The sequence below is a fragment of the Terrapene carolina genome, unplaced genomic scaffold (genome assembly GCF_002925995.2).
Source record: "Terrapene carolina triunguis isolate 2854851 unplaced genomic scaffold, T_m_triunguis-2.0 Scaffold62, whole genome shotgun sequence".
NCBI lineage: Eukaryota > Metazoa > Chordata > Testudines > Emydidae > Terrapene > Terrapene triunguis.
The window spans coordinates 25,556,465-25,568,540 of NW_020664413.1; the positions used below are offsets into that span (position 1 = coordinate 25,556,465).

General features: G+C 39.3%; 1 protein-coding gene across 24 annotated transcripts in view; it reads right to left on the reverse strand.

Annotated features, from left to right (window-relative positions):
- The window catches only part of NEB (nebulin), a 201,930-nt gene that overhangs the window by 32,939 nt on the left and 156,915 nt on the right, over nucleotides 1–12,076 (reverse strand). For 21 of the 24 annotated variants that reach the window (XM_029910553.1, XM_029910554.1, XM_029910551.1 and 18 more), the window contains 12 exons: nucleotides 11,810–11,917; nucleotides 10,403–10,507; nucleotides 9,521–9,625; nucleotides 9,299–9,403; nucleotides 8,328–8,432; nucleotides 8,129–8,239; nucleotides 7,081–7,191; nucleotides 5,637–5,738; nucleotides 5,376–5,480; nucleotides 4,130–4,228; nucleotides 269–379; nucleotides 2–106 (listed from right to left, as the gene is read on the reverse strand). In XM_029910553.1, coding sequence (XP_029766413.1) covers nucleotides 2–106; nucleotides 269–379; nucleotides 4,130–4,228; nucleotides 5,376–5,480; nucleotides 5,637–5,738; nucleotides 7,081–7,191; nucleotides 8,129–8,239; nucleotides 8,328–8,432; nucleotides 9,299–9,403; nucleotides 9,521–9,625; nucleotides 10,403–10,507; nucleotides 11,810–11,917 — 1,272 coding nt within the window. The remainder of the gene's footprint in view (nucleotide 1; nucleotides 107–268; nucleotides 380–4,129; nucleotides 4,229–5,375; nucleotides 5,481–5,636; nucleotides 5,739–7,080; nucleotides 7,192–8,128; nucleotides 8,240–8,327; nucleotides 8,433–9,298; nucleotides 9,404–9,520; nucleotides 9,626–10,402; nucleotides 10,508–11,809; nucleotides 11,918–12,076) is intronic. The other 3 variants (XM_029910550.1, XM_029910555.1, XM_029910545.1) reach the window with 1 other exon arrangement.

Here is a 12,076-nt window from a genome sequence, read left to right on the forward strand (position 1 = left end):
CAGCACTGGCGAGTTGACTTGTACCCAGGACATGGTTCATTATCAGCGATTCTGACATGTCTGTCACAGGCTTGTGAAGTTTCTTTAGATCTGCCTTATATTTAACCTACAGGAATGAAATATCAAACAACATCAGGAAAGAAGACTGCAAATAAAGCTTTTAACATATAATGTATTAGTAACACAAAGCAGGACTCTGCAAGTCAAAGCCAAAATTTTAACCCCCCCCCCCCCAGAAAATGCAAAAGATTGTAATGAGTAGGCATACTTCACTAGCAATGTTGTGAGCATCTTTCAAGGTCTTGTAGATCTTGGCCTCCTTCAAGTCATACTTCGGCCTCTTACCCTTCTCCTTGTCAAACTTCGCTTTATACTTCAACTAATGGAAAACAACAAAGCATTTCAATTATTCCTGAACATTAGCCTGTCTTGGGCCAGAGACTGAAGAAGCCCACATTCACAAAGAGTCTGATGGCAAACAGAGGATCAAAAAATGCAATAATTTTAAGACATCCATTGGAATAAAAGATTTTTTAGAGATCACCTGATATGGGAAAGAAAATGCACATTCTGTTTTTACAAGACACCATTCATAGCTTTCATTCAATGCACAGGTTTTAGCTCCTCACATGCAGATAAGGCTGGTAAAATGAAAACTATTTTTTTTTAAAGTTGACAAAAAAATAGCTAAATAAGATAGGCCAATGTTCATATCAGTGGGAGTTGTGCAGGCATGTATGACTGCAGAATCCAACCCAAAGGGACCAACTGGCAATTGTACAAAGAGTGGTTAGAGAAGCTTAATATGTGTATCTTAGAGAAGAGGGAGATTTGAAAACTACCTAAATACTCAAGAGGTAGTAGCATAAATGAGGCAGCAGAAATATTTTCAGGTGCATAATGAAGATACTACAATTTATCTTAATCAAAAAGAGGTGATACATACAAAAAGGGAGAGTGGTCACATCTTCAGAAAGGGTAAATTTAAACTAATCATTAGGAACTGGGATGCACAACAGGCTAAGCAAGATCCCTAGTCCCACTCTGAATTAAGGTGGAGGCTCAGGTTAAACCATAACCATGAACATCAATGCAAGTCCATGAAAGTTCAACAGACATAAGGTGAAATCCTGGCCCTGTTGAAATCAATGGGAATTTTGCCACTGACTTTAATGGGACGAAGATTTCACACATGGTGATCTGCTCTCTCTCACTGGCTCTAGGTTTACATGCAGGTGACTATTTCCTGTGGACCTACAGGGGATGACCACTGTTCCCAATGTCTACAAATACACAGGACAGGGACCCTTGCACTCCAATTAGGGACACATTTTGAACAGGAAAGTCATTTTGCCATTGGGGGTTGCTGAGGTACTTTCAGCAGAGATCTTAAGGTGTACATGAGATCTTGCAATTAGGACCAAATACTGATCCCACTGAGGTTGAAACTCCAACTAGTTGGCTCTCAAGAGTTTAGGGTTAAATTCTGGCTTTTACAATCAGAGCCCACATTGTAGATGTGGGTGGGTGTGAGTCGGTGTGTGTGTGGCCATTCTAACTGAGCTGCAGCCAGCAGAGATATTCTATGTGCTGCCCCTTGCTGATCCACAGGTGGGTGTGGAAAGGGGGTGAGGCAATGACACCTCCTTTCCCTCACCCACAGACACATCCTGCGCGAGGGTAAGAGACTGTGGCAGGTGAGGAAGGGACAGGAGGCCCTTTCCAGCACTAGCCATCAATAATTCTCCAGTAAAAATAAATCCACAAGTGCTATTTATACAAATAACCAAATGAAACAAATCATCTACAGAAGAGCTGACGGACACAACTGATGAAAGGAATGGATCATGCTGGGAATTATACCTATGCTTTAAACACGTTTACAGAAATAGTAGCATACAGTTCCATATTAGTAAAAGCAAAAGATGCTTCAATGCATAGATAAATCACATTCCACTTATTCTTGGCTTTTACATTCTTTAGCATATTTTATCCATACAGTCTCATGCTCTACACCAGCTCTATACTTGCTGTAAGAAAACAAAGAACATCAATATTTTTTGCCATTGAAGAGCAACACTTAGTGTCTGATTCTGATATCACAATGGTGTAAATGCACTAAAGTCCATGGAGACACACTGGTGTAATAATCAGAATCAGGCCCACATGTCAAAGTAGAGCAGTTCACATTTGCTGAACTCATAAGAAAAGAAATGACCACAGAAGGGGGAAACTAAACATAGCTCCAAATTAAAAATAATTACAACAGACACACAGAGAAAACAAAAAAGGGTGAATGGTTAGAGAACATAATGGGTACATGTCTTGTAAAAGTAGGAGAACAAGATGGGTGAGATGCTGCTTCTCTAATAGGAAATGCCCAGAAAAGTAAACATGACACAGAAGACAACAATGGAGACATGCCACATCAATTTCAAGACTCAACGAACTCTGTTTCTTTCAAGATGAAAATCAAGCCAGCTAAAAAAAAGTTACTCAAAGACCAAGGGAAGGTCTGGTCATACTTAAACAGAATTGAAGCTAAAACACATAAAAAGGAGCGCTGTTCATTACTGATGAGTTATGCTGCTTTTCTTCTTTTCCTTGTAAAGTCTGCTTTTATGGAGCAAGTGTGTGCTTAATAGGCACCCAGCTCCAAGGAAAGATTCTTATTACCTGACAAATATAGTAGGTGATGTTTAGACATGCTGCAGTTGCATGCAGTAATCACATGTAGACATGGAAAAACAGTAAAACCCCTTTTTTCCTTTGGAAATATTTGAGCAAAATAGGCTGTGGAATCTGTGCACTGCCAGTTCACACCCTGTGACACAGCCATAATACCCATGATTTCTGAGGTGGGAAGGAGTATTAGAAAATATGTGCCCTGAAATAATTGCAATCAGAATTTATTTTGCCAGAGGTTTGGGGCCAAATTTACAGAAACATACTGGCTGCATTGTACCACTCTGACACTAAGTGAATGGGTGAACCTCATCCACAGTTTATTGAAAATGACATACATCATCATCACATCCACCGTGTGTTGAAAATGACATACATCATCATCGCATTCCTGACAATGGGACAATATTTTGGCTGGTGTAAATTGGCACAATTCCATTGACTTCCTATGACCCTGATCCTCAGCTGTGGCCAACAACAGGTCTGAGGTATAGATCCTGGGGCCAGCAACTGAATAATCTCTCTTGGTTTCCAATGAAATAACAAGAGCACATTACAGGGATTCACATAAACCCTCTTCTGACCAGATCAGTGTAGAAGGAAACAATCTGACCTCAATGAATGATCTGTAGCATGGCAGAGGATCTCATTGACTGAGTCAGAGCACATGGGAGCAGGTATCAGGGTTTCCTATTGTTTTTCTGATTACTATAAAAACAGTAAAGGAATGTCTTTTTACAAATTCCCATTAAGGCAATGGACTCCACACTGTTTTCATTGGCCATTATGCCTAGGTAGAGGAGTGTGTACAAACTGCTGAGCGACCTAAAGGAACACAAATACATGCTGCAAAATCTAAATGCATGAGGGATTAAGACTTCTTTGCTTTTGCAGTTCAGTATCAGATCCTTAACTCCATCTCAGTGTGATTTTGTATCTTTCAGTTTAAGCACTGTCATCTAACGGCACATATTTTCCCATTTCCTATGTTGTCTTCAAGAGAGCAAGACCCCACCAAATTCAGCTTATATAGCTGCATCTTTTCAATTTAAATCCTAAGAGCAGAATTCCAGCCTCGGCTGTGTGTTTTGGAGACATCCATTAAAATCACTGGAAGCTGCACGAAGGGCAAGGGTAGAATTTGGCTTCAAGTTCTACCCACTGTAAATTGGTTTAGTCAAATTCCCCACTCACAGAGTTCCCATGCACAGTCTTTGCACTGGAAAAAAAGAGGTGTTAGCCAAATGGTCAGCTTCACAAATTTTTGGTGCATTCCACACTTTTGACACAAAGACTGCAGAAAAAATAGTGCAACTGGTGCATTATAAACTCATTTACAATTCAGGCTGATTGTCTTGTGCTAGGAATGACACAGGTCATATACAACATAGAAGAAGGTACAGAAAAGTGACATTCCCTTTTGTGTCACTTAAATCCATCTTACATGACTACTTAGGACATTAGCTTTCTTAACGTGTCTCATCATTGGTGTATCATAAGATGCTGCTCCATGCCCTCTCATGTGTCCTTTGAGGTATTCCACCTATAATGTGTAGCAAGATAGCAAGATCAGAACAGCAGACCATCACAGGGATCAAGCATAAAGTTGTGTGAGAGAACCAAGTGGTGGTGAGGTCCCGGTTGAAAAATTCCCACAGGAAACAGCAAGAGTAAGATCCACACTAACTCATGTTCCAGATTATTTTACAGATAAAGGAAGTTTATACTAACATGATGTATTCATTCAAAAATAAAAGGTAATGAATTATTTGAAAGACATACATTAAAATAATTCCTTATCTTGAATAGTCAAATGGAAAGGATATTAGAAATCTCTAATGTAAAATAATAGCTTGCGCTTGTATATATAGTGATTACAACCTGACCATTACAAAGTACTTCACAAAGGTGGGTAAGCAGTATTATCATCCCCATTTTACAGACGGGCTGAAGTGAAGCACAAAGAGCGAGTTTTCAAAAATGACCTCTAATTTTGGGTGCCCAATTTTAGACATGTCTTCAGCATTCAGGGATTATTTTCCAAATTCTAATACCAACAGAGCAACTCAGATGTTTGTCATTTATTTCTACATGGTAGGTTTCCCTGAAGATACACTTCCTCTTGTGTAAAGTTCTTTATGTTGAACATTTCAGAGGGACTACAAGTGACATATTCTTAATAAGATGGAGACATAAGAAGTTTGTGTCAAGAAAAGTGAAGAATGCAGAAAAGAGAACAGACAAAGAAACCACAAAAGAAGCAAGGCCCAACCTCCCCGCTCCCAAAAACCATCTCTCAAGGGCTCAGTTCTGCTCCCATTGAAGTCAGCTGAGCTTTAGCCATTGGGCATGATTCTCCGCCATCTTGCAAAACTCTTGTATGCTCACTTTGCACAGATGTGAATGACTACAATGCAAGGGAATAGTGACTTAAGACCCACTTACATCACTGAAAGCTATATCAGTCCCATTATACACAGAATACCCCTTAGACAAACATTTGCTGCTTCTTTAATAAAGCACACAAACTCTGCCCAATTAAGTTACCATACTCCCCTTAAAATTATCTAGAATTATTTCCATCTTCAATTCTGAAGTGGTTGAAAAAGTCTACTGACTTCTGTCCCAGAAGAATCTGAACTCATGCCATTATTCACACCGCTCCAAAATTCGCAAACATTTATTATTACCTGGCTAGTAAGCTTGGACACCTCCTTAGCAAGTTCCATATCTGGACGTCCCAGCATGCTTACACCAAGGCAAGCCTCTCCTCGAGCCTTGGCTTTGTATTGAATCTATTGAAGACAAATCAATCAGTACATAAAAATGTTTAGTTTTTAATGATAAAATGCAAACACCTCCACATGTTGTTCTAATAATTTATATTGATACAGTTTGCTATAGGAAAAATACTGCTAAGGAGGTACACAGGAGATTTACAAAATACTCACATCACTGATTAACATGGCAGCTTGGGTTGCTTTCTTAATATCTGGTCGATCTGCTATAGATGTGTAATGGAGCTGTGACTTAGCATCTTTTTTGTATTGAACCTAATCAATGAAAACAAACACAGAGGAAAGTGTTTACTGATAGAATCATAGAAACATAGAATATCAGGGTTGGAAGGGACCTCAGGAGGTCATCTAGTCCAACCCCCTGCTCAAAGCAGGACCAATCCCCAACTAAATCATCCCAGCCAGGGCTTTGTCAAGCCTGACCTTAAAAACTTCTAAGGAAGAAGATTCCACTACCTCCCTAGGTAACCCATTCCAGTGCTTCACCACGCTCCTATTGAAAAAGTTTTTCCTAATATCCAAGCTAAACCTCCCCCACTGCAACTTGAGACCATTACTCCTTGTTCTGTCATCTGGTACCACTGAGAACAGTCTAGATCCATCCTCTTTGGATTTTTTTTTCAGGTAGTTGAAAGCAGCTATCAAATCCCCCCTCATTCTTCTCTTCTGCAGACTAAACAGTCCCAGTTCCCTCAGCCTCTCCTCATAAGTCATGTGCTCCATCCCCCTAATCATTTTTGTTGCCCTCCACTGCTCTTTCCAATTTTTCCACATCCTTCTTGTAGTGTGGAGCCCAAAACTGGACACAGTACTCCAGATGAGGCCTCACCAATGTTGAATAGAGGAGAATGATCACGACCCTCGATCTGCTGGCAATGCCCCTACTTATACAGCCCAAAATGCCGTTAGCCTTCTTGGCAACAAGGGCACACTGTTGACTCATATCCAGCTTCTCGTCCACTGTAACCCTAGGTCCTTTTCTGCAGAACTGCTGCCTAGCCACTTGGTCCCTAGTCTGTAGCAGTGCATGGGATTCTTCTGTCCTAAGTGCAAGACTCTGCACTTGTCCTTGTTGAACTTCATCAGATTTCTTTGGCCCAATCCTCTAATTTGTCTAGGTCCCTCTGTATCCTATTCCTACCCTCCAGTGTATCTACCACTCCTCCCAGTTAAGTGTCATCTAGCCACTGAGAACCCAGTATTGCTGCTGTGAAAGTCAGTTGGAGTTCTGCCACTGATTTCACTGGGAACAGATCTTTGGGACCAGCTTTTGTAAGTCATTTTCAAATGAAGTAATAAATATCATGCAATTTTAACTGTATATGAAAAAAATGAAAGAAAACATTATTGTGGAGTCACTGTTATTTGTGAGCAAACTATTTTAATTCCCAATCACATTGTCCAGCGATGGCCTTTATTTCTCTAGGTGAAATTCTCTGCCTACACATAATTTCATGCATATTTCCCTTGCAAAATGGAGGCTGGGGAGACATCCAGCTGAAAATCAGACCAATTTGATTTTTCTGATTTGAGAATGACTCTAATTGAAAATTGTCATATGGGCTGTTTGCTTGATGTAAATGCAGGACAAACTTACAATACTCTGTTTCTTAGCAACTTCCATGGCATGTTTCACCTCAGGAGGCTCCAGCATGATGGAATAGTTGGATTTGCCTTTCTCCTTCACAAACTTCTTTTTATAGTTTGTCTGTGTGGAGCAAAAAGGGTTTGTATTATATGTCACTCATTATTCCCACAAGGAGCTGTGTTCTTCTGACACTCACAATAACACCTCACAGAAGCCAACTGAGCTAGCCAGAGATATCACTTACTTCTTCTAAACATGTATCAACAGAGACAAGGAAACCTGGTTCCCTGCAGTGTTTAGAAGATATCCATACACATCCCGCTGAACCCCTCTGCAGCATTTGATACCTCCCATCACCAAATATCCCTATCCCACCTCTAGGAAACTGAAGGGCTGACTGGAAATGCCCTGAAATGGTTCCAGTCCTTCCTGTCTAATCAAAGGCTTCTGTGGTAGCTTCTTCCAACACTCCACCCTTTCATGGGAATGGTAGGAGGTTAACAGGTGCCGGTGAATGTGCACCTGTAACAGGCCATAACCTGCCCATTACAGTTTACAGTCTCAACAGCAGTTCTCCAATCCAGCCTGAAGACAATGTGTTGGAGCTGGAAATGGAAATAAGACTGATAGCAGGAAGATGTCTCTTGAAATATTTTAAAAGATATTACCCCAACCAAAGGGACATTGTTTATTGCCACCAACAAAATCTTTACCACTTAGAAAAAGTGAAGATCCAGAGTGCCTGCTAATGCATAATACTTTGGAAGCAACTTACAGCATCAAAGGTTACCTAAAGAATGTCTGAGGGGATCCCTCATAGTTAATAACTATGAGATGTGATGTTTTGGGCCCCGATGCGGCAAAGCATTTAAGCATATGCTTAACTTTAAGGTCGTGAGCAGTTCTATTGATTTCAAATGTCTCACTAGACAGAAATTAGAAAATGCATATGGAGGAATCTAAAAAAAATGCTTCATATGATCAAATAAATACTGGGAATGTAGCAATAGCAAAATTCTACATGAGCAATAAATGTTGCACTATACTTGTCACGCACCTCACTGACATTCTTGGTCACCTCTTTGACACGAACAGTGTCCTGTGTCTCAGGCAGGGTTGTATAAGAACCATGCGGAAGCTGCCTCTTACTTTGCTCTTTGTATTTGTTCTGAATGCATAGACAAAAAAATAGTTGAAAGAAATATATGGTATCAGAAGGAACTATTTATGAAGACAAACAATATTACATGTGGTACCTCAGATACAAGAGAGCTGACACACTTAGAGAGGAGGATCTGAGGTGTATCTGGGACAGCAAGGCATGTTCCCCTAGCCTTGTTATGCTTCTCTTTGTATTTTACCTGGAGGAGAGAAAAGATGTTATTTTACACAATTTATTTGTCTTATGCTGACTTTAAAAATAGGCTTCAAATATACTCATCTTACTGTATATGGCAGAGCCTTGCAAACCCACTGATGTGAGTAAGGGTTTTCAAGATTAGGCCCATAGTTTGATTTGCTTGTCAACTTTAATATGCTCCAGCCCATATATTCCTACACATCTCACTAGAGCTTAAACTCAGATCTTGTTACTGTATTGCCAACATTTATTCTACAGGCATGGTACTATGCCCAAATGAAAGCAGCAGCTTTGGTTTTAAGTATGTACGCATAATACATGCATTTCAATGTATGGAGTTTAAACCTGTGTCAAAACCAGAATAATTTATTTACCATAAAAGTTGGGTATTTGGATAAAAAGGGCCACATATCTGAACTGCCTCTAGTTTATGTTTGCAAATCAACCAGACCAAACCAATGAGGTTTGCAAGACCAAAACCATCCCAGATTTTGTCAATTTGTTAATAAAATGAACAAACAAGCCTAAATAATGAAATATGAAATTCTGAGCAAAATTTTCAAACCTAGATTTCTAAAGTTAGATTCCCTAAGTCCTTATTTAAATGCCTAAATAGAAGTGGCATATTTTCAGAGATATTGAGCAATCCCCACTCCTATTTAGGAACCAAGGTTCAGAAACTATGCCCAGATGAAATTATCTGCAACAAATTTCTACAGAATGACATTCACAAACTCCAGAGTTTCCATTTTGATGGTATTATATTTACAAAAACAATTGGACACACAACGTAGGTTTTAAGTTCCTTAAATAGCATGTAAATTGTTAGCAAAGGAATAAACATAAAGTAGAAGTTCAAATACTTACATCGCTTGCCAGGATGGCATTCTTCAAAGCCAAAACTGTATTTTTGTCATCAGTGACAGATAGTTTGCATCCCCTAAGGAACTCTCGGTCTAGCTTGTAGTCATACTGTCAGACAAGAAAAGAAAAGCTGACAAAAAGTACCCCAAACCTTTGCTGTGAAAGAGTGATGGAGTGTGGGAGGGAGGGAGCATAAGCTAATACAATATTTTCTAGTTTCCTCACATCACTCTGTTGCAGGGATGCCTTGGCTGCTTGGAGAAAGTCAGGTCTATCAACAGTCCATTGCCAATGAGCCTTGGTTGCTTCATATTTCTTCTTGTAATCCAGCTGTTTAAAAAGAAACATTAATGAAAATCATATCATTCATAAACTCAATATATACAGAGCCTATTTCTCCCCTTGCCTGAACAACTGCATGAGAATTGGGGGAAGGGAAGGAAGTCATGCTTGGAAAAGTACACATCCATGAAAGCAGCACTTTTGGGATGTGCTTCTCTTCTGAGTCATGGACAATGCAGAGGAAGTCTATTTGTGCTGATTTTTTCCCTGCCAGGTTGAAGGAGCATATGCAGGATTGAAAAGTGGGCATGGCCTTGAAGAAAGTGGATGTGTTATCTCACTAGCCATCTCAGTGCATCCTGGACCCACCCAATGGTGTGAAGCCCTTCCTATGTAGAACTTATGCTAGCTACAAGATTAAATAAATTAGCATGGAAAATACTAGGAGCCTACCACCTACACCTCCATGCCTGAGGAATTAGGAGGTGCCTGAGGAATAATTGGTGTTTGTGCTACATGTTGGAAATTTTGTGTGCATGGATAATGCTTTGTAAATTCAGCATTTCATTTCAGCCTGTGATAAAACACCACATTCTTCAAAGATAATCAAAATTATCTGTTGGGGGTTTCAGCAAAATCCACACTTAATGGAGATGTTCCGAATAAAATTTTCTATATACTGGCTGTGATTTTCAAAAAAGAAAATAAAGGGGCCCACAGTCCCAATGAATTTCAATGGAAGGTGAGTGCCTAATTCCCATAGAGTCCTTTGAAATACAAGCCATTGACGATGAAAGTGAAAAGCATTAATAGCACTGAACTCACATTGCTGTTTACTTTGTAGGCAGCTTTGGCAACTTTAATATGAAGAGCATCTGGTACAATGTTGCAGTGAGACTTATTCTTCTCATAAACTTCTTTGTATTTCAGCTAGTGAAAGAAACATATTCTGAGTATTTATTTATGAGCTACAACTCAATTAAAGTAAAACAACAACAGTATGTGGAATTCTACTTTTAGGCAATTCCCCTAATTGTTTAATTAAAAATTATAACAGAAAAGGAAGAAGCATCCATAGATCTTGTTTTCAGCCATTCCACACACAAAAGATACACTGTCTTCTGCTGGAGTTCCATTTGCATGGAAACATAAAGATGTATCAATTTAATTCAACATGAAATACACAGTCCACACTAACTTGTGTTGAAACTTTTGGCCAAGATTTTCAAGTGACTAATTATTCTGGGTGCCTTCATTGTTGGGTGCCCAATACAAGATACTTTAAAGGGGCCTGATTCTCAGAGAATGGGTGCTTGGCACTTTCTGAAAATCAGGCTTCTTTAAGGGGGCTCAAGTTGAGCTTTCAAAAATGTAGATACTCCAAATCACTGCCACCTTTGAAAATTTTTGTCCTTCAGAATTGTGTATGGGCAACTAGATAATATTAATACTTTCTACTTCTCATCTATACGGCCCTCATTACTGTTGTATCCACATACTTCACAATCTTTTAATGTATTTATGAGGATGGGAAATCCTATTATCCTGATTTTACAGATAAGGATCTGAAGCACAAAACAACTGAGTGACTTGCCCAAGGTCACACAGGAAGTCTGTAGCAAAGCAGGGACTTGTACCCGGACCTCTCAATTCCTAGAGGAGTGCTATAACCATTGGACCAGCCTTGCTCTCCTATACTTTCATCCTTTCTTTTCTATAGCACCATTCATCTGAGAATTTCAAAAGTCTTTTACATACATTAATTAATTTAGCCTCAGAACACTGTTTTTATTATGTATTTATTATCCCCACAGTATGGATGAGAAAATGGCGTGACAGTGATTAATCCAAGGCAACACAAAAGCTACTGGCCAACCCAGAGAGAGAAACCAAGAAACCAGACGCCCAGACCTGTGCTCTAAAAAGATAATAGCTCAACCTGCAACTTTCATTACAGGTAAGAACTGCTCTATTCCACCCATCATTATCCCATGAACTATGCTGAAAAGCTACATGAATGATTATAGCTTTTCAAAACATTGTTATATTGCCTGTGAATGTGTCAGATGTGGCAGGAGGAAATTTGAATTAAAATAATATTGATATATTCTAATAAGAGGCTAGTTGTTATGGCAGCATTACCTACAAGGTAGAAATAAATGGTATTGTGTAGTAAAATAAAGGTTAATTGTGCATCATACTGATATCACATACCAGGCATAGTTTACTTACATCACTTATTCTGTCTTTGACCTTGCGCATAAGTAGTAAGAGAGGGGTGTCATGGATTGTGGTGTACCCTTTAGACTTGGCCTTCTCAAATTCCATCTTGTAAATAATCTGAGGGTAAAAATTGTTAAATCATATTATTCTGGCTAACCAGGCACAATTTAAGTGTTTTTTAAAAAGTCAAGTTGAAAAATATTGTATTGTGGCTGAGGAGGACTCAATTTTTTAATTAGCATACTTCAAAGGTCACAATTCAGAGTAGGAAGATGT